We start from the raw sequence: 26261 nt of genomic DNA on the forward strand, positions 1-26261 counted from the left end.
AGAAAAGTGCGCTGAGCAATCACAGTGAATACACGTGACAAATGATTGCACCTTAATTTCTGGAAGGCCTGTCATCATAATCTATGGGGGAGGTTAGATGAAATAATTTGCATCGCAGTTTTTGTCAGATAATCTGTCCTTATTTTTAGGCAACTGGTACAATTTTTGATTCAGAAAACAGACACTCAATAAATTAATCAGAAAAAGCAAGAAACAAGGATATACATAGCAAATCTTATGGTCGCTACAAATGTTTGGCTCATCGGTTGATAGGCGTATAGCAATATCCTTCTGGCTTTTTGGACTCATTAACAACGCCCTTTATGTAGTGATTCTCAGTGCTGCCAGTGATCTTGTAGGGCCCAATATTCCTAAAGCTTTAGTTCTCTTCTTTGATGTGGCACCTTCATTTATTGTCAAGCTCTCTGCTCCCTTTTATCTAAAATTTATTCCCTATAACTTCAGAATATTTATCTGTGTTGCTTTCAGTTGCTTTGGGATGGTTATCTTGAGCGGCTCATCTGATACGTATGAAAGTTCTTTGGGTAGGAAAATGTTGGGAATAACATTCGCTTCCTTATCGTCGGGTTTAGGAGAGGTCACATTTTTAAGTTTGACCCATTACTATAAAGATATCAGTTTGAATGCATGGAGCTCCGGAACTGGCTTTGCGGGAATCTTTGGATCCTTCAATTTTATGGTTATGACAACTTGGTGGAACATTAGTACAAGAAATACTTTATATTCATTTAGTATTTTACCATTTACTTTCATTGCAGTTTTCTGGAAAGTATTGCCAACCATTCCAGACATTAACGACACGTATTTGTCGTTAAGATTCCTAGATATGCTGCCTGCAAACAACCAAGAGCATGAGGATTCTGTTGGATTCTTAACCGAGAGGCAAGACCCAGAAAGCGGGTCTCATAACTTGATCGACCTAAAGCATCACATTCAAGCTACAGCAAAAAATATTGCACCTTTGGTTGTTCCATACATGATACCCCTCTCTACAGTTTATTTTGCCGAATATTTGATTAACCAGGGGATATCTCCAACACTTTTGTTTCCTCTCAAAGATACACCGTTTTCAAGCTTTAGAGATATTTACGTATCATATGCTACCTTATATCAGGTTGGCGTGTTTATATCAAGATCATCTGCTCCATTCTTTCGCTTAAAGAATCTTTATTTGCCTGCAATCCTCCAAATCGTGAATTTATTGTTATGTGTAATCCAGTCGATGTATCTTGTAGTCCCATCAATTTATTTTATGTTTATTATCATCTTCTATGAGGGTTTACTCGGCGGTGCGTCATATGTTAATACTTTCATGTCTATAAGCGAAGAGGTGTCATTGGAAATTAGAGAATTTGCATTGGGAACAGTTAGTATAAGCGATTCTCTTGGTGTTGGTTTGGCTAGCTTAATCGGAATGTGGACAGAGACCAGCCTTTGCGATTATCAAGTTTCTCATGGCCGAGATTGGTGTAAAAAGAAATAAATACATTGTTTGGCCAAAATACGATCGTTCATTTTTCTTTTGAACAGATGTTGCTACTCCATAAACTGAGACACATATTTTAAACTATTTTGACAATTTAACGTAACAATGGGCTTAAATCAATATTTTCGCACGGATTCTAAGTATTTCTATTTATAAAAAATAATCAATACTAAGTTTGAAAGAACTGAATAATCGTAATAGCTATAACACATGTTAAAAAATGAAAAGAAAAGGGAAAACAGGGTTTTTAACTGGAATAGAAGAGTCCAGAACTCACAAAAGGGCCCAGCATGAGATATATAAAATGGTCCATTTCATGAAATATCTATTGTGTAGGACATGGAAAAAGAATGCGAATGAGTGATACTATTCCAATAACTGACATGCATCTATTATGAATTAATTTTCACAGTGAGATTGTCATAAAAACTTCAACTAAAATTAGGAACAATTAAAAAAAAAATCAATTTTTATGTATAGCTCAATCACTGGAATCATCGTCATCATTACCTAATTCATTTTCCAATTCCGCAAAATCTTCATCACTGAGATTCATTGAATCATCAGATTGTTGACTAGAGTTAGGTATTTCAAGCATATTACCTCCCTCTTCATCAAGAAAAGATCTAGGCCTCTTTCTGCTTGATGGCAGAAGATTGTTACCATGTGTGTGCTTTAATTGCTTTTCTTTATCATCATCAAAATCATCAGATTCAGAACCAGAGTCAGATTCATCAGAATCTAGGAACTCTTCCAACTCTTTGTCAGCACCGCTTAAATCAATATTTTCAATTAAATCATAATTTTGCACTTCATCAGGTTGGTAGATAGTTTGCTTTAAATGCTCAAGCTGCTTACCGCTAACTTTATCCTGTGGATGAAAATAAATTTCGTATTCTTTTGTATCAACCTTCTCCCAATTGGAAAAGCATGCAAACAACCAATCTGGATGAACAATTTTTATTTTATCCTCATCAAAAAGTGTTCTAGCAAGTCTTATCTTTGCAGTCTTTGCCTCATAAGAAATTATATGAGTGATTTTGGACGAGATTCTTGTTTCGATGTTTGCTCCAAATGACTTCGCCCAAACGACAATATCTGGTTCTGTGCCACTTCTATTCAATGGTATTACACCTGAAAATACAATGAAAGTGTCCCCAAGTACCTGACCTTTCATTTCTGGCATGATCTGTTTTATATCTGGTGGATGAAGTTGATCCCTTTCGTATTCATCGTAAAACCGTTCATTAATCTTCAACAAGGCTTCACCAAGGGTTTGCAATTCAGTGTCATCATCTGATAAAAGAGTATGGTTGCTTACAGAACCATCATTTTTAGAAATTGCGGTGGAATCCGTGACAGACGCATTTGATTTTTCTATTGCTTCGAATGGTTGTTTATCCCCTAAAGCTTCGGCTTCTTCTAGCTTCTTGTCTAATGATTGCTGGAGCTTGGCTAGTGGCCTTTCAGTTTCTAGGGCTTTCAAGTACTCAGCACGTTGAGAATTTTGAACATCTCTGATCGTTTCTTCCTTATCTTTTTCTTCTGAAGCTCGCGTCACTTCAATTTCTGAGAATTTGACTGGCTCCTCGGACTCATCCTCTGAAATGTCATCAGTGCTGTCACTAGTATCTGTGCTAGTGCCACCATCATCAGCATCAGCATTGTCAGTATGATATTGTCTTTCCCCTTCTTTATTACTCTCTTTACTTTCTCCTTCTTTACCTTGTTCTTGCTCTCCAGTTTCATTCATGTTTTTACTTTCATTACTCTGCTTTCTGTCTAATCCACCAATCATAGAATTGCCTTTTGTGAATTGGTCTTCAATATCATCAATAATTTTTCTCCTCTTTGATGGTCTTAGTAAATTGTTTTGTTTTGGCAAAAATCCGGAATTAATATCTCCTATACCAATAAAGAAATCGTAAGGTACCACTTTGACTAAGTTTGGACACCATTGCCAAACATCACCTCTATCATCAATAATTACTACCATAGAAGTATTTGTAGGAAACAATCTGTGCAAGGATTTTTGAGTTATAGAGCCGCTCTCGTCACGACTTAGTATTCTATCGCCAAAGTATTTACCATCAGGGTCAATTATCTTGGCGATTTCTTTAGCGTATTCCCTGGTTGCCATAGTATAGATATGCATTTCATATTTCGAATCAATTCGTGCCAAAAATTCACTAAGACCTGGTCTAAGTTTCACATAATACCAAGATTTGGCAGTCTGTTGATTCTTTGTTCCCAAAGGAGTGTATTTTTCTTCAAGCGAAAACAGTTTAATATCCTTAACTGCTTTGTAATTAGGGTTATTTGGATCATTCTGCCAATGATAAACAGTTGGGTCGTTAATGGTTTGGATAACGGTTTGATCTAAATCAACAACAAGAATCAATTTTTTATCTTCCAATAATTTCTTTCTCGAGCTCTTTTCAATTCGTTCTGCTTCCTTCAATGATACTGTAAGCTGTGTACTTTGATGTGACATACTAATAGGAGCTCGATCTTTATTGTTATAACCCGAGTAATCTACTTCATCAACCAAATTAGCTCCACATATTCCACACAAACCTCCAAATTGCACGGCATGAGTGCATGGTTCCTCAATGGTACCAATTTGTTCCTTATCAGAAGATATTATATCTCCGACCTTCACTTTTAAATCAATGACTTTTCCTTTTATTGGCGACTCAAATGATCCAATCGACTCGACCTTGATCACTTTCGGATTGTGTTGATATTCTTCTATTTCTTCAGGTTCCAATTTTTCAGTAGGGACTATTTGATTTTCCAAATATCTGTATTTCAAGACCGGAGTATGCCTAGATATTTCAAAATTGGGCCGCACTAGAATAGATGTGACAGTTATAGGATAAGGTAGAGACAGTGGTAAATATAACTTCGTTAGTTCTGACATCTTCTCATCTGTTGTGTTACAATAGCAAAAGGCAATGTACGAATACCAGCAACAATACTCGGGTGAAGGAAATACCAGATTGTACCAAATCAATATATAGATGGGGATTGAAGTATATTCTTACTGAAAGAATGGTTTCAGTAGCTTTTTGGGTAGGTGACTTGTGATTGTAGCTGGTGTAGCTTGATGTTATTGTCACTTAAAAATTTCTTAACAAAAAGCCACCCGCACATCATCGCATACATTACAAAAAAAAAAAAAATAGGTGTTTTGAGCACAAAAACAAACATAACCGCAATTTGTAGCTCTAAGTGGACACTTGCAAAGCTTTCTTGAGAGATAATTCAAATATAATCAGCAGTAATACAAAATAGCAAATAAAAAAAATAAAAAAAGACAACGTTTAGTGCATGTTATAGATGTATTTCTACCCAAAAAGGCTACGCTCATACATGAAAGGCTTGTAATAAAATTATGCAGTAAACTATTAACTGTCAAAAAACCATCTAGGCAAACGTCAAAAACTAAACGGAAACCAAATGCAAATAGAAAAAAAAATAAAAAATGAAAATAAAAATAAAAATGGTACACACATATAAATAGTACAGGCATTTAATCTCAGATATTTTCAAATGATATCATCCAAGATGGTCGAGAGTACCATATTTTTCAGGTCACTTTCACTAGGATTGAAATGTAAAAGAAATTGTTGTTGTGCTGCTAATAACTTTTCCCTCTCTATCTGAATCAATGCTGGCAAATTTGCTCCATCATGGCCTCCAACGTCGTTTTTATCATACAATTGAATTATACTCGATGATACAATTTTCTTCACATTCTGAATTTTTGTATTATCAACAATAGAGCTAAACTCATCATCTTTTATTTTCTTCCTTGTGTGACTAATTGCATCGCCAAACAAATTAGTCTCAATATTTTCGTCTAGGAAAATGACTGAGTACTGGCTATTGATAAAATCCTCCTCTAGAAATCTGGTCCTGATATTAATAATGCTGATGAATAACTGCAATTCCTCTTGACCAGCAAGGAAATTGAATAATGTCTCAAGAATTAGATATAAGTATTTGAAGGTCCCTATTTTAAAAAATAGATGTTTCAGTGAACTCTGAGACATCGCTTTGGAATGCCTGTTTTTGTATAAAGGTTCGAATTGCACTATGAACCGAAAAATTAGCCAATAATCATTGACATCGAAAGGTCCTGAATTTTCCAATACCTCATTGAGTACCTTTAATGAGTAGTGGAGCAATATCCAAATATCATCACCAAATTTTGCACATAGATTAACCTCAATCGTAATCAACCCAATGATCATGTATAGTTTTGAATCAAGTGCCGTGAGTTTTGCTTCCACATCATAAGTCACTTCTTTCTGTAAGTTAATAACAGTAGTCGTGAGGTCCCGAACAAATTCATCTTGCTTGTTTTCAATCAATGCCAAACATAATTGCTCCAGTAAAAACACAAATAGCTCATCACTCCCAAAACTTATCAGCTCGGAATCGTTAACAAAATCATCGGTGATAGCTTGAATCTTCCGTTGTAATTCTGGACCCTCAAATACAATAGATCTAGCTATTCTGAAAACATGTTTTAAATATTGGAAATCTTTTGACTTTTGTAAAAGTTTCTTACCTGATGGAAAATTCAAGAAATTCAAGACTTTGGTGGCAAATTTATAATAATTCATAGTTTTTAACTTTCCAGCAGCAGTATTGGACATATTCTTCTTTTTCATCTCGTACTCCTTCTTAAACTCTTCAATCATAATATCCACAAGTTGATTTGCTCTATTTTCATAAGCCCTGGATTTATGGGAATTTCTAAATATTGTTGAGATAAATGTAGCAAGAATCTCCAATCTCTTGGTATTACTAAAATCAAAAATGTTTCCAAAACTATTTTTGAACAGCAACCAATCATTATTGTTCTTGTCATTGAGCACCAATTGCTGATAATAAAGAAAGGAAAACTCTTTAGGCTCGTACCTAATAATAGATTTGGCAAAGCTATCAATGAAATAATCGGCATCATGAAGCATACTGATTTGACCGTTAAATTTTAAAACTTGGGATAACCAGACTAACTCATACCTATCAATATTATATAGATTCCATTTAAAATTTAATGATTGCCAGTTCTCACATTTTAGTTCAACTAGCAAATCAGAAGTCGCACCCAAGCAGCACACTAGCTCACAAATATGATTACCAGGGGGTACATACGCAATATCATCAGCTGAAATTTTTACCAAATTGATCATTGGTGTCCACAAGTTGTCTCTAATAACGTTACTTATGGTTTTGTATCTTTCTGCATCGGAATCAGACTTCGGGATAAGCTTCTTGGTGTGGAAGATGAATCTGTTTGAACTTTTGATAATTATGAGCATCAACTTTGTTAATGTTCCAGACCATTGAGAAAATTCAAAATAGGGAAGCTGGAATAATTTGGGTGATCCAACAGAATATAGGTATAATTCGCAACAGGATATTAGATCAGTTGAAGATAGAGCTAAACCGGTCAATGTATTAAATAAATCGGTGAATATATCCAAATATTTCCTCTCCTTCAAAGAAAAATTGGCAGAGCCTTCTTCATCATTGTTTTTAATGAACTTTGCGAATTTTTTGATCATTCCATTGATGCATTCTTCAAAAATAGTATTTCCTATTTTAGAAATATGAGATTTATGTTGCTGAGATCTATAAAAACACGCCAACCCCTCAAATGCCTTCTGATAGCATAACAAATCGTCTTGAATAATCACACTCTTTGTTAATTTAATAATGGAGTTGGTATAGTTGGAAGTCCTGGAAATGATGTTGCTCATGATGCAAATGTTTATTTTATTGATAAAAGTTTGAAGGAAAACATCAGGCTTAGTTGGATCAGAAAACACACTTGAATTAGGCTCAAAAAAATGCACCAACCTGGAGAAATTTATTCGGGGCTTCGAAAGATCCTCATTCTTCTGCACGACCATCATTACTAATTTAATAAACCAATTACACAAAGTATCTTTATGCTTAAATTGGCTCATATCCAATTTATCAAAAATCTTGATGCTCAACCTTTCAGCGCTGAAATTCACAAAGTTTCTCTTCTTCAATAGTTTCACTAAAGACTTGAACAAGCCATCATCAGCAATCCAATTATAATCTGTCATCAAGCTATGCACGGTTTCAAAAATTATCTTGTGACAGTTATAAATTTCTGTTTCATCAACTTTCGTACCATTCAAACTATTAACTTTCTGTACCAAAAAATCAATGGTTCTCCAGCTCACAGCGTCAGTATTAAAGTTAGAGAACAATAAAATGTAATCTGTCGTATTTGAAATCCTTGATATCTTGAAAGATTTCATCAATCCATGATTCACAACATTCCAAAAAAGGTTTGCAGACCTCATGTCACATAAATGTTTCAAAATCAAAATAATATCGTACATCAATGATGTTTTTTTTTCGTAACTGTTAACAAGAATATTATTCACAGAACGCGCGCTCCAGAGCTTTGTCAAATACTCGAAGTACAATTTCAAATTTTTATTCCAAATCTTTTCCAAATTTACTCGATCAGATTCCATGTTTGCCACCTCATTCAAAATATGCAATTGCAATAGTGGGAAGAACATAACAATGAATGAAAACTTATCAAATATTTCGCCACTTTTTAAAGTTTTAGTGGCAGTAATGTTATATGCATTATTTAGAAAGATCTCCACTTTCAGCCCAATTCCCACCGCTTTTCTAGGCTCGACCACCGTCATACCTTGGCTGATTAATTTCAAGTCATCGATGAGTTGATTGACATTTGTTGATTTTGGGTTTTTTAAATACTCTAATCCTGAAGTATAAATCAACATAGCATTATTTTCAAGGTCATTATCCACACCAAAACGTCTTTGAACAGCCGGAGAAGAGTCACTAAAAATTCCAAGCAAATCATGTTTGGCTTCCATATTGTACCACTTCAAAAGACTCAATTCTGAAAGTGCAATGTTCTTAAAATCAATTGGGTATATTTTCAATGATTCTGGAGACGAATTAATAATTTCTTGTAAATCAGACATTATATGGCTTGTATCACTATTATGAGAATGCTTTTGAAAAAGCTGGTTAATTGGTAGCTTGTATTTGATTCTCTTTGGCCTGATATACGATCGGCTATCAGATGACTCTAGTTGAAGAGTAAGTGTATTAGGGTTGCGATAAAATTCATAGTTTCTATCATCTTTTTCATATGGGTAGAGTTTTTGCTTTTTTCTCTTCCCCTTTTCATCATCGTTATCATCGTGAAGGGCTCTTATATCATAACCAGAGGGCAGTGTATTTGTTGGAGCTGGATTCAAAGGTTCCCGTCTCACAGGCTTATGTGACCTTAATTGATCGGCGATTTTTTCTTGAAACAAATTAAGTGGACTACGATGAGTATTAGTAGCCGCATATGCTCCATTTTTCCCTGAGCTAGAGGCACGCTTCGTGGATTTTGGGTTGCTAGGGGCCTTTTTCAATCCCCTATTCAGTTTACCCGATTCTTGTTTCTGAGCTCTAAGGGTATCTTGCTGAAAATAGGATCCTGAGATTGTATTACTCTTTCGTGGTCTTTGTAATTGTGAAGTCCCACTTGTTCGGGACCCGGTGTTGTATTTCTTTCCTCTTCTCCTATGAGAAATTCTAGATGTCAACATCATATCAATCCCTGTCCTCCTATCTTCTGCACATTCCTCACCATCATCAATATCACTACCTAAAAGAGTATTACTGTAAGAGTAACTTCCGGTAGTTTTATTTTTATCAAAACTCTCTATATTGTCCAAGATTTCTAGATCACTAGAATTTCTAATTTCCAAGGGACCGTCCTCAGAATTCCAGTTATTTTCTAAGCTAACATCAGAATTTGAGTCGATATAGTGCGGATCATCTATCATTCCTGTTGGACTTCCAAAAGCATCAAAATAAGAATTTCTAGATGAATGTTCTCTTTCATGACTTCGAATATAACTTCCTGCCAATTCTTGTTGATCAACATCACTGAAATAACTTCCAGAACCTAAATCACGGTCTTGCATTTCTAGATCCACACCATCATTATCATCATTGGCGGGGCCATATTTACTTATGATATTTTCAAAATCAGTTCGCGTTTTTCTAGAGAAATCATCATCGTAAGGATTGGGCACGATGGTATTGTCAGCATCCTCATTCCTAGTGTCATCGTTGACAATATCATTGTCATCTACCCAGTCAAACGATCCCTCCTTATCGGCAGCTCCTCTTCTAGTATTTAGTTTGGCCAATTTTCGAACTGCCAACCCTTTTCTGGGAGTAATTTCCTTGTCTTTTTGATGTGCTTTCGTGTCCTTTTTAGTTTTATTATTGGTCTTGAGATGTCTAATATAAGATCTGGGAAGCACCTGGTATTTGGAAAGCTTCAGTCTAAGGTAACCAAAATTCTCCAAGTCAGTGTCCGAATCCAGCTCGCCATTATCAGTCGAACTTCCGCTGTAGGTTTCATGCTGTCCGCTATTGTGGCCACGCAAATCATCAGAGTCTTCAGCATCATCGCCATTTATCGATGAATTTGCACTTGAATGACTATTCAAGAGTTTCTCGAGAATATCTCTATTTTCTTTATAGCTGACAGGTTCACTCAAGGTGTCACTATCACTGTTACTGTTATTATCATCAGCACTTTTCCCACTGCCATCTAAAATTTTGTTGTTAATATGTTTGTGTTTTTTTTTGTCCTGCTTTTTATTTCTTGCCTCTAAATTCTTCAACATCATTCGGTTTTCTTTCTCTTCTCTCTTCTTCTCTCTCTCAATGGCTTCCATCATTCTTCTTTCCCTGATTTCTCGGTCGGCACGTTTTAGAGTTTCCAATAATTCCATGTCTTGTTCTGCAGCGGCATTTTCAATTAGCATAGCTCTTTTTGCATCCCCTTGGATTTGTGCTTGATGTTCAAATCTGTCAACAGAATATGGTTTCATTTGTTTCAATGTTCGTGGACGAAGATGCCTCCTAGGGGGAGCGAAGTTGCCAGGATCACTTAGTATCGAACTATGAGGACGTTTTTCCCAGGCCGCTACATTGATAGGTTCTTCAATAACACTCTCAGCAGCAACTAAACTATCTGGATTTTTTGTTTGGGTTCCAATCACCTTTCCCACATTAGCTTTGTTTAAGGAAGCAATTGGCGCGTCATCCAGCTTCTCGGGAATTGGGGTATAAGGGCACAGCTCTAGTAGATCATCACTCAAATTTATGGTTAAGTCTTGATCGTTTTCAAAATACGATACATTTGGAAAATCAAGGATTGGCGTTGTATGGCTGCCACTCTCTATTGTATCCATTACCGATAGATCAATCCTTAGTGATCCCGAATGCCCAGCTTCTGTATTCTTTGTGGTACCATTTCCCTCAAGTGATCTTCTTTTACTAACTTCCTCAATTGCCTTCAGAATCATCTCCCTCAAATCATTATCATAGTTATTCATCTTTAACTTATCCATAATTTCGGTCGCAAGCTTCCCATCGATATCATCCTGGCCGTTAATTGCACCATTCACCACATATCTGCGGATTTGCTGAACCAACAAACCATAGTCTATATCTTGAATCGATAGCCCCAATTCTTCCACATCAGAACTGGATACCTCTAAGTTATTCATTTTAATGATTGATTATCACTGTAACGAGGACATAATAGATGTGGCTGTGGAACTTTGTTCTAACGAGAGGAGACAACTTGGATTACTTTGATATATTAATTACAAACGAATTGTTTCTGCTTTCTTTTCAAGAGTAGAAATTGAAATGGCAATTATCTTGATGTTATGATTGATTTTTGTCTTACAATTTCGATTATTGTTGAGGCTACACGAAAATCTTTGTAAAAAAAAGTATTTTCTATTTTTTTTTTTTTTTTTTTTTTTAATTATTATTTTTTGATCTTTCAACGTGCCACTCTCTTCAATAGATACAAGCTGGATTAAATTTTTATCTGGTTTTTCTTAATTTAATTTCTTTGATTTAATTTCTTTGATTTAATTTCTTTGACTTAATTGCGTTTGGTTTATACACCCAGAAGTGAAATGTCCATCAGTCCAGAGGACGCGGAGTTCACTAAAGAAATTCTCCCAGGCCTTCTAGATGAAATATTTCCTTCAAAAATCAACAATAATACACAGTTATATCGTCACATTATCAACAATGAACAGTTAAACTCTCTTCCATTGGCCGTCAACAAGAATATTCATTTTAGAATGTTGCTGTTAGTTGATGATGGGATAGGCAATCTTTATAGGGGTATCAAAGGTAGAGGATGGAAATTGGAGAAACTAGATGAGTTCAAAGAGGAACCATTGGTATACATCCTTTATTCAACTAGCGATTCCCTTGATGAAGACACTGAAATAAATGCTTTTATATCTCTCCAATTCAGTGATTTGATTCTTGGAGATCCCAGCTTAGGGAAGGTTGTTTATCTCTTTGAGATACATCTTTCATCAGAGTTGCAAAATCAATCATTAGGCACTCGCTTTCTACTCGGCATTGATAAATTATCGGTGCTGCCTACTTTGAAAGCACACAATTGTAAGGGTGTTGAGTTAACGGTTTTCATACAGAACCAAAGGGCCTTCAATTGGTATAGAAAGAATGGTTATGCCTTGGCCAGTGATTCGCCGCCTAACGAAGAGTACGTGATTCTATTCAAGCAGACTCATTCGGTGACATAACTGTGGCTTCCAATAACGATTTGATATAAATGATCAAATATTACAGAAAAACAAAAATTACACTTAAATAGAGAAAAACAAAAAATACACTTGAATAGAGAAAAACAAAAAAGCGCTACTAGTAGAAAATTTCTGTATCCTTTCATCGACATTCAGATTTCAATTAGGTAAGACTTCTAACCCAAACTTCCTATCGAGGACATTGCGTAACTTAATCTAGGAAATGAACATATTCAAAAGAATGAAATATGGCAATGAGAAGACGGCTAAGATCAAATCTTCCCACCGTGGCAAATATTTCCGGTAAAATTGATTCAAAGAAAAGAAAAAAGAGCAAGAGAGGGACAAAGTGTGAAAAAAAAAAATTTTTCCTCCAATTTATAGTGAAACGGAGAGAGAATCCCACCGGCAACGAGGGCTCGACGGTACGGGGGCTCAGTAACCACCACATCATGCATTTATACGCACTTAGACGTACTATCTCCTTTTTTATCAATAGTTGCCCGGACATTCCCACAGCACCCTCTGCTTTAGTGATTAGTAGGCGAAGTGTCAGTTACCACTGGACTTGGACATTGGATCATTTTGAAATACTTGTCATAGCAGGCACCAACACTGTTTGAAGAAGAAAAAGAGAGGAAAGCAAGAGAGGTGATAATAGAACTGGAAGACGTAATACTAAAAATCCCACTTCAATAAGATTTTTTTATCAAGGAAAATAATATAGCATCAGGCATACATAGCACACGATGAAGTTCTTGAAATTGTTTCTGCTTCTATCTTTATCATTACTTGCCAGCTCATTAGATGTTGACATTACCTCTGAAACATCTATTTGCAATGCCTTGACAACAGTGGTACAGGGTGTTATCAGTTACTACGATGGTTATAGACCTGGTGGTGTCATCGGAGAGTTTGTATATCCATATTACTGGTGGGAGGCAGGTGAAGCCTGGGGAGGATTGGTTGACGTCGTGTATTTTTGCAACAATGACACTTGGGAATCATTAACTTATGATGCTTTATTGTACCAAAAGGGTGACAATAGCGATTATATTCCTTCGAATCAATCCACCGCTGAAGGTAATGACGATCAAGGTTTTTGGGGTATTGCAGCAATGGAAGCTGCCGAACGTAATTTCACCAACCCTCCTAGTGGCACAGCTGGCTGGTTGGCCTTGACTCAGGCTGTTGTGAACACAATGATCGCAAGATGGGACAGCGCCGATTGTAATGGTGGTCTCAGATGGCAAATCTTCACTTGGAACAACGGTTACAATTATAAGAACACCGTTTCCAACGGATGTCTCTTCCACTTATCTGCAAGATTGGCAAGATATACCAGTAATGATACATACGTTGATTGGGCAACCCAAGTCTGGGATTGGCTCATGGATGTTGGCTTAATTAGCATCTCTGGTAGTACATATAGTGTTTACGATGGTACAACAATTGAAAGTTCCTGCAAAACAATGACAGAATATGAGTGGACATATAACTATGGCTTGTTAATATCTGGTTGTGCATATCTTTACTCATACACAGGTAATGCTACTTGGCTAACTCATATTCAAGGCTTACTCACCACAATTGAGAGTAATTTCTTCAACAATAGTATTATGTATGAAAGAGCGTGCGAGAGCTCAGGAACTTGTGATAATGATCAAAAATCCTTCAAGTCGGTGTTTTCCAGATTCTTGTCTCAAACTGCCATCCTAGTGCCGGACACTTACGATACAATTCGACCATTAATTGAAGCTTCTGCTAAAGGTGCAATGGCATCATGTAGTGGAACCGATTCATCTACTGGTAGAACAAATGCATGTGGTGTGAAGTGGACTCAGGGTTCTTATGATGGTAATACAGGATTGGGTCAGCAACTATCGGCAATGGAGATTTTGACTAGCTTGTTGGTGACTGCTAACAAGCCTAGTAATGATTCAAACTCAACTACTAGTAGTGCAGTCCCATTAAGTAATTCCACGGGTGGAACATCTGAAGGTAATGCCAATGCTGGGACAGATACCACTAAAGAGCTTGCGCAAAATGATTTGACAATCACTACCAAGGATAAAGCTGGAGCAGCAGTATTGACAACTGCGGTGTTGGGTATTGTATGTGGTGGTGGTTTGTGGATGTTATTCTAGTTCAGAAGCTCATAGATGATGGGCTATTGGTGACTAACTATTCTATTAGTTTATCGATAGAATTACTTATATCTACATCGTTTACTTTTAGTTGTTTTATTATTATTTAGTGTGTGGTTGTTGTTTTTGTTTGTCTGTTCATTTATTTATTTTTTATTTTTTGTAATACAATAAAATATTTATTATCTGGGATGTGATTTAGCGTTACATTGTGAACGCTTTTTTCTTTTTTTTCTCAAATGTAACGTAGGTTCATCGCATGAAAATTTTCGCGGAAAAATACATTTTGTTGATCTCATCAAGCACGCCCGCCACCCAAGACGGTCCCCTACCTGTTTGTTGATTCACCTCCCGACTTACAATATGCTTCGCTCCACAATCAGAATCACTCTATTGAAATCTGCCAGAGGGAGACTGTCTTTGCAACTTAGGCGATGTAATTCAACTTCGAGGACAAGCGATGAACAGCCAGCTTCCAACAGAACTGACAATAAACTTGATTTACATCCAGCTAATGATAGCAACTCTCTATATGGTGCTTTGAAAGATATTTCTCCTGAAGATATACAGGGTCAACTGTCTAGTCTATCAGCTTTTGGTGTTCTCGCCGACGCAGAAACTTATGGGATGTTAGTTCGTTCAGAATCGCAATCTAATGTCGAGTCTCCAAAAAAGATCAGAGTTATTGATCGTGAAGACTTGTTACAAGGAAAGTATTCCTCTCAAGATGGAGAGTCGGAGACTTTTGAATCACGATATTTACCTCAAACATTAATGGGAAAGTTCAACTCTAACCAAGTACAGCTACCCCATGAAATTTCCAAAACCATTAGAAACAATATTATTAAAACTTACCCCCATATCAACGTTATAAGACAGACTGCTGCCAAAATGTTTATAGAAATGAGTGAAACTGGATTACATGTTATTCCAAGAACCAGGCATGAAGTGGATACTCATATTGCAACGGTGTTTTTGCAGAACTACGCCTCTGCTTATCAAGTTTTATCGGAACTTAAAAGCAAGGTTGAACAAGACGGTAAAGAGTTCAATCCTATCAAAGTCCTAGATGTAGGTTACGGGCCATCTACTGGTATATTAGCATTGAATGAACTATTGGGAGATCAATACTACCCAGAAGTCAAACATTCCTTTATTGTTGGAAACAGCAAGGGAGTGAAAGAAATGAAGGATAGGGCTAAAATCTTGCTAAGTAGACAGCTTAATGAGATCGCTATAGATAAATTATCCCCTGAGCAGCAAAGGGAGTTAACCAAAGAAGAGTCAGTACCGGAAGATGTTGATGAATATGCAAATGACGAAGATTCAAAATTCAACAAAAGAGAGAGGAAAAGAAGAGAAAGATATGCTGATGAAGAAGATAATATTGGACCAGTAGACACTAATAGACTCAAGATTCGCACCAAATTTATAGATTCAATCAGCAGCTCTCGTCGGTATGATTTGATTATTGCCACTCATCAGCTCCTCAAAGATTCCACTCGTTTCCCTTATGGAATTGATGATACTATTCAAGAATTGTTATCAGTTTTGGAGCCTGATGGACATTTGCTAATTATTGAAAGAGGTAATCCATTAGGTTTTGAATCTATCGCTAGAGCCAGACAAATCATGATCCGTCCTGAAAACTATTCGCCTTACGAATATGGTAAGATTCCAAGACCTTGGATCCGTGGGTCTTCTATCAAGCCTCAAAGAAACCAACACTTATACGAAATTTCTGAAGAAGATTCAAAACTCAGCGAGCAATTGAACGAAAAATTTGGGGAAGTTCAAGAAGAGGATCTAGAGTTTGGAAAAGGAATTGCAGACAATTTTGATCTCGTTGAAATCAAAACTGATGGATCGCTTCCTGCAGCCCACTCAGATTTCTATTTGTCTGTCGTTGCTCCATATCCTCATCATTTGAAATGTCCTTTCCAGATGCATAATCCAAAGTATTATGATTATCCTAAGGGCTCCAACTTAAATTTCCTAACATTTGGTGTTTCTGTTTCCAGACCTAAATATGCTCTAGAATTCAAAAGCGGATCAATATTATCAGGAAAATGGGAAAGTGAGAAGTCCGGTAAAGCTGCTAAGGGCGCTGTTGGTGCCGGTAGCGGAAGACCAAATGGTAAGAACTATGAAAGTGTGAACTTTAATTACTTAGTTATGAAAAGATCCAGAATGGACCGCAAGACCATATCTAAAATTGAGGCTGAACGTGATAGAGTCAATGAAGTTACTGGGCGTATTAAGGAAGCTGAAGAATCTGGAGATACAAATTTGAAGCAAAAAATTATTGACTCTGAATTGGATCGCCTTGATGATAAAGTTTCTGGGGACTCTTCCCAGTGGGCCAGAATTGTTAAGCCTCCATTGAAGCGCAAAGGGCATGTCATTTTCCTTGTGATTACCGTTGGAGGTAATGTTGAAAAATGGATAGTTCCAAGATCCATGGGTAAGGACATTTACCATGATGCTAGAAAAGCACAAAAAGGTGATAGTTGGGCACATGGTTGCAAAACCAAAATAGTTTTATTGGCTGGTGATGAGGCAAAAGGTGTTAAAGGAAGTCAATGGGAAAAATATCATGATTTATTCAAGAGATATGAAATGATGGAGAAGAAGGAGAACAAGAGATTGAAAAAAGAGGCTAGATTATCTGAAAAAAAGAAACAAGATGAATCGAGAAGAAATGGACTGGAACATTATATGAAGGAGCATTATGAGGAGTAAGATGGCATTTTGATGAATTGCTATTAAAATATAAAATTGTACTATAGCCAACATCGTTTATTAAAATTCATATACATATATATTTGTGTGTATTCTGTATATATTTCTTTTCTGTGAAGCTTTTTCAGATTGTTTACAAAGTAGAATATTGTGTTATACTATTGAATTAAGTTACTGGGCACTAATTGATAATGAAAGAACTTGAAAACCTTAAGAAGAAGAACGAGAAGAACGAGAGAGAAAAAAACATTGAAGTTAGGTATTGTAACTACCAAAGAACAAAAGATTTACCTTGTTTTGGTAAATATTGAACATCACCTTTACAGGTACTGGCATAAGTTGTATCAATTTTGACAAAATTTTGACGCAACAATGAACCTTGGGCTTGATGGTAGTACCAAACTTCATCTAAAATGGTACCATTGGTGCAGCCAACAAATACCTTGTACCCAAAGGCTTTATCCAAAGCAGCTTGAATGTCTTCTGCCTTGTAAGTTTGGCTGTAGGAAGGAACAATCCCGGCGTCAGCCAACCAGGTGAAAGTTGGTAATTCATGATATTGTCTGATACTCATCTTAACGAAGTCAACAACATTTTGACCTTCAGTATAATTATCGTAACAACTTGGTCTGATAGTGGACATACAAGTAGCATGTTTGTTGAATTCGTGAGACCAGAACGCGTCATTGGTACCATTATCATTCAACCAGAAGTTATTCATGTAACTGATCAATTCATATTCACCTTTGCTCTTAAGAACCTCTTCAACAGAGTCAACTTCAGTGTTTTCAAAGTTACAGAAAGAGCCGTATGTACCATCACAATTATCTGGCCAACTACCGTGCATTGTCCATTGATGTGTAGGACTGTTCACAACATCACTGTTCCAAAGTTGGGTGAAAAGCACCACACCACCTGGATTTTCAACGCAACAAGTGTCAACATTTGAAGAGTTACCAAAAGAGCAAGACATAAGTTCTTGGGACAGGTTACAAGCTGATGGTGTAGTAAACAAATCCATGTGATTTTGCCATGCTGGAGTGACAATTGGGCCGGCAGCAACGGCAGTTAAAAGGAAAGGAATAATGGAGCACTTCTTCATGTTGAGTCACTTTATATTAAAAAATGGAGCGGTAAAATGCTTTTGAAATAGATTAAAATATTGGCAATTTTAAAAAACAATATAGATGAAGGAATGGATATCCTCTGCTTTTTATAGCACATACCGTCATTCTTGTTCATGCATACTGAATGATTAACGCCTTTTGAATAGAGTCGCATGGCATGAGCACGTTTTTAATACAGCAGAAACACAATGTGCTGATCTTAGATTGTATTAAAGAAAAGAAATTGACAAGCCCACGATAATAGTCCACATTTAGAAATAATCAATAACTTTTATTTTATTAAAAGTGCCTTGTGCGTTTGCTACATCATCCGAAAAAAAAGGCTTTCGAGCCGTATAGTCAATGTGTTAAATTCAATCCACAGAATAAGTTAAAAAAAAAAAAAAAAAATACTATAAGAGTAATTTGTATGAAAAATTCATCCTATGAATGGTAATTAACAGTCGCTTGTTTGATTTTGAAATTGGAGATTAAATAGGAAATGATCACTATGCCATGCGGTGTTAATCAACATGTTTCCTCAAAAAGTCATGTGCCGCCAGTGATATCAAAAAAACACAAACACGTTTGGAATGATTACCTGAATCTTGAACAATAATGATTTCTTGACAGTTGGAGATAGGATTATTGAATACATCAAGCTGAAAGTATGGTTCAGTTATCTCCTCTACTGTTTGATCCCCTCCAGATCCCCCAAATATGCTTGAATGAGTTGTTGGGGATCCTCAATTCCATATCTGGAAATAATCATGTCCTAGTGCTACAGAGAGACTTATCGAACAAGCTAAATCTTTTGACTCCGTTCAATGTTTTGAAAGAAAAAGGAAAGATTATGAGTGCCTTGTGGTTAGAGGATGACATCAACACTAATATAATAGCTAGCAACATTCTGAATATCAACAGTTTCGTCATTTTGTGCGAGAATGGTATTGCCAACACCGAGTTGATAGACAGAAGGATCAAACAATTGTACTCTGTAAATCCGAAATTCAAATTTAATGGGATCATCACTAATGAGGTATCCAGTGGTTTTGAGTTCAGATTAGAGCAATTGGGAATCAAAGGTGACATTCAATTGCACTCTTGGGACTTGAAAGCATCAGTATTGGACCATGATTTATTGTCGTTGGACCTAGACCTGAAATTAATTAAAACGTTATATTTGGATAATCTCAATGAACCTATGTCTATGATGGCGTCTAGTCTTTTAAATTTGGTTAATTTATTTCCTACATTATTGAAATTTAACAATATTTTGTTAAAGGGTAATAAATCAGTGAAATTTTATGAAATATTTACCAATTTGAAAAACGAATATCTCAGCTCATTGAATCCAATTCAAAGGAGGGAAAATGAAATGCTTGAAAAAGCTAGTATCTTAAACATCAATATATCTAAAAAGGGAAGTGGTTCAACGAATATTGAGAGCCAGTTCAGTGATTTGATAGTTCTAGAGAGAGGATTGGATTTTGTTACTCCACTTCTCAGTCAACTAACTTACTTAGGGTTGGTGGATGAACTATATGATTTTGAAGCTAACGTGGTAAATCTAGCCAATGAATCTATTTTTTCTGAAGATGAAGCCCCTAAAACTACAGTCTCTAATGCTGAAGAGGTTGATACCCAGAGCTCCCAGCCTTCCCCTGCACACACCAAAATGCATCCCAAGCAGATCAAGCAAATGAATTTTGATTTCCAAAATGATGAAATCTTTCAAAAAATCAAAGATTTGAATTTCGCAGCAGTGGGCCCAGTATTAAATAAGTATGCGAAAGCTTTGCAAGAAGAATTAGATTCTCGCCATAACTTTAAGAAGATTTCACAAGTCAAAGAATTTGTGGGTAAATTGTCAACGTTACAGAAAAGCCAGTTTAATTTAAAGAGTCATACCTTGTTGGCAGAGAATATATTAGTTAAAGTTAAAGGTAAAAGCCCCACTATTGATGATGGATTGCAAGTGATAGATGAAGATGAAGATGAAGATAGTGATAATCTTTTCCCAAAAACACTAGAGTTACAACAAAGCATCCTCGACGGCTACTATGATTTAAAAAAATCTGTGGATTCAATTATTAATTTGATCTATGAGTATAATTCGGACTTGAACAGAACCCTTAAGCTTTGTTGTTTATTATCAAAAGTCAATAAAGGAATACCTGAGAAATATTATCACTTGTTGAAAAATGAAATCATCACCAATTACGGTATTAGGCATTTGATTACTTTGCAGAATTTGAATAAAATGAAGCTATTTTATGTCAAGGAATCTATTTCATACTTATTGCCTCTTGCGTCAGCTGGTTCTGATGATGTTTCGAAAGCTAAGAACAATGGTGATGATGCCGAGTTTGTTGTCTCATACATTAAAGATTTTTCTAGTATCAAGAACTATTTGAACTTGATCCCGTCGGAATATGACAGTGATATACAGAATTCTCAAAACATTTCCAATTCTCAGCCTGACCCTGAGAATCCACACGACGCTTCATTTGCTTATCCTAATTTTGTTCCTATAACTACGAGAATTATTCAATCCGCTTACGATAGAAGCTTCATGAATTCTTCCCTTTCAACTTATTTGACAAAGTCACACTCTAGATATTTGAGTTCTACTCCTAGTTGGAAAGGGATTGATGAATTATGGAAATTTATTGCAGGAGATCAATTGGAAACCAGCTACTACTCTGACAAGCCGGGAAATCTACCCAATGCCAAAGGCATTTCTGGCACAAAACCTACTAATGATGAACAGTCGTTGTGTTTCATTGTCTTTATTGGAGGTATAACATATGGTGAAGTTGCAACACTTCGGTATATAGAGAAAAAATTGCAAAACAAGGGGATTAACAAACGATTTGTGATACTCACGGATGGAATAATAAATGGGGATAAGCTTATTGAGGCTTTCCTACCAGATTCTATTGGAGATTGTTGAAGTTTATATTTTATAGCTCCATAGTTTACATGAGGTGTGTTTCTTATATCGCGGCATGTAGAAAAATCTTACCCTCTGTAATATTAGGAAAAACAGAGGTAGGAATATAATATGGACTTTAACTAATGCCTGGGTACCGTATGTTGAAGGTGGGCTATCGAAGAACTCTGCTACCCGCAAGGTTAAATCCGTCTCTTCGTAAACAAGTATAGTGAAGCACAGCTCGGCACAGCTCAGCTCAGCTCAGCAGCACAGTCTTTGCGCACTCTGTCAGGTAAGACTGGCCCCACCGCAAAAAGAAAAAGGCTCCACACATCATCACCGCGGTTAACTCAAACCACGAGGTTGCCACCAAAACAGTGCGATTCCTGTCTTTCAAACTGTTTCTGCTTTTCAGGTACCACCACTTTCCTGTTGCGGGCTCTTTACTCTGCCCTCGCTTGCCGCTGTACTTCTCTGCTGCCATGTCTACCGCTACTAATACTTTCTCTTATAAGGTTATTGCAGAGGACAAGGAATTTGTCAAATCAGATTTGGATGATAGACAATACCGTGTCATCCGCTTGCCAAACAACTTAGAGGCACTCTTAATCCACGACTCTACTTCAGAAAAGGCTGCTGCTGCTATAGATGTTAATGTGGGTTCAGTCCATGACCCAAAAAACTTGCCGGGTTTGGCCCATTTTTGTGAACATTTGTTGTTTATGGGGACATCAAAGTTTCCAAAGGAGAATGAATATCAAGAATATTTGGCAGAACACTCCGGAAGATCTAATGCATTCACCGCCTCTAACAGTACAAACTATTATTTTGAAGTCGACTGGAAGCATTTAAATGGTGCGTTGGATAGATTCTCGCAGTTTTTCATCAATCCTTTGTTTAGCAAAGACGGTCAGGAAAGAGAAATTAACGCCATCAACTCTGAACACGATAAAAATGTGGAAAATGACATTTGGAGAATGCACCAACTTGGTAAACTTGTGGCCAATCCTGAACATCCTCATACCAATTTTTCTACTGGTAACTTGGAAACTTTACGAGTTCAGCCTGGAAAAATTGGTATTAATCCAAGAGATGAATTACTAAATTGGTATAAGACACACTACTCTTCTAATATTATGAAATTATGTATTATTAGTCAGCATTCCTTAGATGATTTATCCAATTTTGCTGCTGAATATTTCTCAGAAATTGAAGATCGCAAAGTCAACTTGGATCAACTTAACAAAGAATCTAAAGATATGAGTTACTTGACTTCCAGCCAATTGTCAAAGCTTATCAAGGTTAAACCGGTGAAGAATGTTAAGAGCCTTCGTTTTACTTTTTTTGTTCCCTTAGATGAGGAAAAAAGCTTCCATCTCAAGCCTGGCGCTTATATTAGCCACCTTGTAGGTCATGAATCCAAAGGTTCCTTGTTATATTATTTCAAGATTACTAAGAACTGGGCGACTGGGTTGTCATCCTCCTTTAGGATGGTCTGTGACAGAAACTCTTTATTTGAAATTGAGGTTGATCTCACTGATGAAGGCTACCAGAACATTAATAATATTATAGCCAAGGTTTTTGAATTCATTAATCATTTAAAGACGCTTGATGAATCTGACTATTATCAAGTCTATCAAGAGTTGGTTGATATCACAAAAATTCAATTTAAATTCAAGGAAAAAAGTGGGCAAGTGATGAATACTGTGTCTGGGTATACGCATACCATGCAAAGCAAATTCTTAAAAGATAATGAAAAGCATAAATATTTAAGTTACTTTTACTTTTTCAACAAAGAATATAATTTTGCCTCGATTAAGGAAATTTTGGGTCATCTTAGACCGGACAACTTCTTGCTTTATAACATTAATCATTCATTCGTTGAATCTGACTTGTCAGCAACTGACCCATGGTATGGTACCAAATATTCGACTGAAATTATTGATGATCAACTTATTAAATCATTATGGGAAGTCGGATCTGAAGAAGCTTTCCATTTACCACCTTTGCCTAATCCTTTCATTCCAGAAGATTTCAAAATCCAAAATGAGAAGTCTCAGAAGCCTAAAAGTAGACCCTTGTTAGTTTCTAAGGATTCTAAAATGGAAATTTGGTTCAAGAAAGATGATAGATTTTATACTCCAAAGGGATCCATCGCCATTTTTTTGCAATTGCCTAATGCTGTTGGTACTCCAATTAATGTTATTATGATGACAATCTTCAAAGAGCTATTGAATTTGAAGTTAAATGATATTTCCTATCAAGCTTCCTTGGTAGGATTGAGAGTGGAAATGTACTCAACCTCCAAGGGTTACGAAATTTTCATTAGCGGATACACTGACAAGCTTTTGGTGTTGCTAAAGCAATTCTTTGTTGACTTCATTGATTTATTAACTAGTGATACCGACTTCAACAACGCTGACAAATTTAATTTGATCAAAAACCAGCTTATCAAAAGATACAAGAATTTTAAACATATCAATCCATACTCTCAAATTGACTCTCATTATCAAATTTTGGTACATGAAGATGTTTATCATTCTGATATCAAATTGGAGTATCTTGTTGATAGGAAAACGGGTGAAGTTATTCATGACTATGTGAATTTTGAAACTTTCAATAATTACTTGAAAACATTCTTGAAGCATGCCTATGTTACTTCCTTGATTCTTGGTAATTTCAATGAAAAGTTAGTTATTCCAAGCTTCATTAATACCATCAAGGAATATTTCTTGGAAAATGAGAAAGTTAATTTTAGAAATGTGTCCGCAGCCCAGAATTTAAGTAATGTTAGCAGAACTATTAAATTGGATGAAGGTTTAGTGAACAGGTATGAAATTGATGCTGAAAACTCGAATTCCTGTATATTCTACTATTTCCAGGTTGGAGAAGTCTACCCAATGCTTTTTGATTTGCAATACCCGGATTCTCGTTCCACTGCTACTGGTGCTTTAAAACAACCATCTAACGATATTTCTCCCGGTAAAGCCTTATTGGCTTTTTCTGCCTTAAAAAGTTTTCTTAGAGAACCCTTCTTTGATCAATTGCGTACCAAAGAACAGCTAGGTTACATCGTTTTTGCTTCCCCACAAATTTCAAGAACTGTCTATGGGTTCAGAGTGTTGGTGCAGAGCAGCGTTAAATCGACTTATTACTTAGAGTCTAGAATCAAGCATTTTATCAATAATGGACTCAAGGATATGGTTCATAATATGAGTGATGAAGAATTCAAAAAGACCATTGACTCGTTGAGAAACTCCTTGGAGCATAGCTTGAAATTCAAAAATTTAAATGAAGAATTTTACGCTTATTCAGGAAAAATTTACGGCGGGATGTATCAGTTTAATGCCAACAAGTTGAAATTGGATAATTTGGAAAACCTTACCAAACAAGATATTATTGATGTCTTTGATAAATACATTTTGAATGATTCAACCTCTAAAAGGTTAATCGTCCATCTCAAGGGCAAAAATGAAAAGAAATTAGTCGACGGTTCTGATTTTCCTGCTAATTTCCCAGAAGGTAAGCTAATTACAAATGTTGGAGAATTTAAGAGTGGCTTCTCATTATCTGCCTCTGGTAGACCACTTATGGATATTGAGTATTATAAGAGCTATAGAACCAATGATGATGGTGATTTGGACTCAAAACTCTAAAGGGCATTTTCTATTTTTGTCCTTCGTCCTTTTATATTATCTCTTTTTTTCTGCTTATATCCCAGTGACCTTTGAGTTGCATTATTATTTACCTCAGATTCTTTGATAGATCAGTAATCTACTGATGTCTTTTTTTTTTGTTTCTTTTTCTTTCCACGTTTGCATTTTCCTATTAGTAACGCATTTGGTTTTATTTGATTATTTTAGAATAGACTAATGTTCTTTCATTTTTCGTAATTTATTTAGTTAGAGGTTTATTTCTTTGTATTGGCGACTACCATTTTACTAATCTATTTTTCAAAAGAAAAAAAAAAAAATCTACCGAATCCAGATCCAGGCATGAGCAATATTGCTGAAGAGAAAGAAATGTACCCAACCCTTTTAAATAACAGGTCGATTGCTTGAAAGGCTATCAAAATAAGCAATAACAATGTAAGATTGGCCTTGTATCAAATCATATGAACACATCCATGTGAAAATTATGAGATATTGAAGTATAGTTCAAATTAACTATGACACCGCTTTAGGGTGTTGAAAAATGGATTTTGTATTTTTCAATATAACTACAGAGATTTCTCGATTTTCAAAATTTTAATGAGCAGTAACCGTTAATAGATAACAAATGATTTACTAAATGGCGCTCACTGATTCTGAAATTACAAATAGCCAATGTTTTCTTTGTGTCATAGAGTTTTGTGTTTCCAAGAAATTAAAATCCCATTATTTTTTGCTAGCTGCAAACTGGTGTTCATCTCAACAACTATGGTAAATGAACAAACTACTCAAACACAGATTCATTCATTCCTGTCCGATTTTGTTGTCAGTAGATATTCCTTGGAATCTTGGAAAGGTTTGTCAGTTACTTTCTCAACTTTCATTATCTATACTCTATAGTCTCATATCTAGCTCTTATTAAATTGGAATTATTCATCCCTTCCTCTAAAATTTCTAAGTCTAATTTATCTATACCTACTTCACACAGTGTTGTGGTATTTTGAGATGTTCTTTCATTTCCGTGGCACTGTTTGGATAATGATATCTTTCACTTTTTGTCGGGAAATTTTGTATTCGTCACTTATTTATGTTTTTTGGGTGGCTATTTCTATTCAAACAGATCATTTCCTTTTTACCAAATCTATAATATATACAATTTCAGAATATTTTTTCTCTAATTTATTTTTCTACTTTGTTTTTTCTTTCACTTTGAAATTGAAGATTACGCGTTTTTTGGTAAACGGTGCGATCTTGGAAAATCAACCAATGATTAGAAGTAGCAATGTAATTCACCAACTGACCATTGAAAAAATTAAGTATAAAAAAGGGTGATACCCCTTTCAGTACATACTGTTCTTTTTTAGCTCATTTATTAATATAAGAAAGTAAACTGTCTTCCGAGCGCCGTTAGTATAATAGATAATTCAATATTTTCTTTCTTCTTTATAAATAAATTGTGGATTGAGTGAATCTTTTTTTTTAC

General features: G+C 35.8%; 9 protein-coding genes across 9 annotated transcripts; 6 read left to right on the forward strand and 3 right to left on the reverse strand. All coding sequences in view use genetic code 12, as the record gives it.

Moving 5' to 3' along the window:
• Nucleotides 1-250: 250 nt before the first annotated feature.
• Nucleotides 251-1504, forward strand: YHC3 (amino acid transporter YHC3; the record flags this gene model as incomplete). The annotated part of the gene is made up of 1 exon (XM_064996198.1): nucleotides 251-1504. The coding sequence occupies one exon, from the start codon at nucleotides 251-253 to the stop codon at nucleotides 1502-1504; it is 1254 nt and encodes a 417-aa protein (XP_064852270.1).
• Nucleotides 1505-1988: 484 nt separating this feature from the next.
• FCP1 (protein serine/threonine phosphatase) lies at nucleotides 1989-4430 on the reverse strand (the record flags this gene model as incomplete). Its single annotated transcript, XM_064996199.1, has 1 exon — nucleotides 1989-4430. The coding sequence occupies one exon, from the start codon at nucleotides 4428-4430 to the stop codon at nucleotides 1989-1991; it is 2442 nt and encodes an 813-aa protein (XP_064852271.1).
• A 628-nt stretch (nucleotides 4431-5058) lies between these two features.
• DASC09_025970 (uncharacterized protein) lies at nucleotides 5059-11127 on the reverse strand (the record flags this gene model as incomplete). The annotated part of the gene is made up of 1 exon (XM_064996200.1): nucleotides 5059-11127. The coding sequence occupies one exon, from the start codon at nucleotides 11125-11127 to the stop codon at nucleotides 5059-5061; it is 6069 nt and encodes a 2022-aa protein (XP_064852272.1).
• Nucleotides 11128-11550: 423 nt separating this feature from the next.
• On the forward strand, nucleotides 11551-12195 carry NAT4 (N-terminal L-serine N(alpha)-acetyltransferase NatD; the record flags this gene model as incomplete). Its single annotated transcript, XM_064996201.1, has 1 exon — nucleotides 11551-12195. One exon carries the CDS (start codon nucleotides 11551-11553, stop codon nucleotides 12193-12195), a length of 645 nt encoding a protein of 214 aa, XP_064852273.1.
• Nucleotides 12196-12944: 749 nt separating this feature from the next.
• On the forward strand, nucleotides 12945-14342 carry DASC09_025990 (glycoside hydrolase family 76 protein; the record flags this gene model as incomplete). The annotated part of the gene is made up of 1 exon (XM_064996202.1): nucleotides 12945-14342. One exon carries the CDS (start codon nucleotides 12945-12947, stop codon nucleotides 14340-14342), a length of 1398 nt encoding a protein of 465 aa, XP_064852274.1.
• A 363-nt stretch (nucleotides 14343-14705) lies between these two features.
• RSM22 (tRNA methyltransferase RSM22) lies at nucleotides 14706-17084 on the forward strand (the record flags this gene model as incomplete). Its single annotated transcript, XM_064996203.1, has 1 exon — nucleotides 14706-17084. One exon carries the CDS (start codon nucleotides 14706-14708, stop codon nucleotides 17082-17084), a length of 2379 nt encoding a protein of 792 aa, XP_064852275.1.
• Nucleotides 17085-17352: 268 nt separating this feature from the next.
• DASC09_026010 (uncharacterized protein) lies at nucleotides 17353-18186 on the reverse strand (the record flags this gene model as incomplete). The annotated part of the gene is made up of 1 exon (XM_064996204.1): nucleotides 17353-18186. One exon carries the CDS (start codon nucleotides 18184-18186, stop codon nucleotides 17353-17355), a length of 834 nt encoding a protein of 277 aa, XP_064852276.1.
• A 674-nt stretch (nucleotides 18187-18860) lies between these two features.
• On the forward strand, nucleotides 18861-21146 carry VPS33 (tethering complex ATP-binding subunit VPS33; the record flags this gene model as incomplete). The annotated part of the gene is made up of 1 exon (XM_064996205.1): nucleotides 18861-21146. One exon carries the CDS (start codon nucleotides 18861-18863, stop codon nucleotides 21144-21146), a length of 2286 nt encoding a protein of 761 aa, XP_064852277.1.
• A 464-nt stretch (nucleotides 21147-21610) lies between these two features.
• Nucleotides 21611-24784, forward strand: STE23 (metalloendopeptidase; the record flags this gene model as incomplete). Its single annotated transcript, XM_064996206.1, has 1 exon — nucleotides 21611-24784. One exon carries the CDS (start codon nucleotides 21611-21613, stop codon nucleotides 24782-24784), a length of 3174 nt encoding a protein of 1057 aa, XP_064852278.1.
• Nucleotides 24785-26261: the final 1477 nt, after the last annotated feature.

This window comes from Saccharomycopsis crataegensis, assembly GCF_037102585.1.
Source record: "Saccharomycopsis crataegensis DNA, jcf7180000000077, whole genome shotgun sequence".
In the NCBI taxonomy this organism is placed as follows: Eukaryota; Fungi; Ascomycota; class Saccharomycetes; order Ascoideales; family Saccharomycopsidaceae; genus Saccharomycopsis; species Saccharomycopsis crataegensis.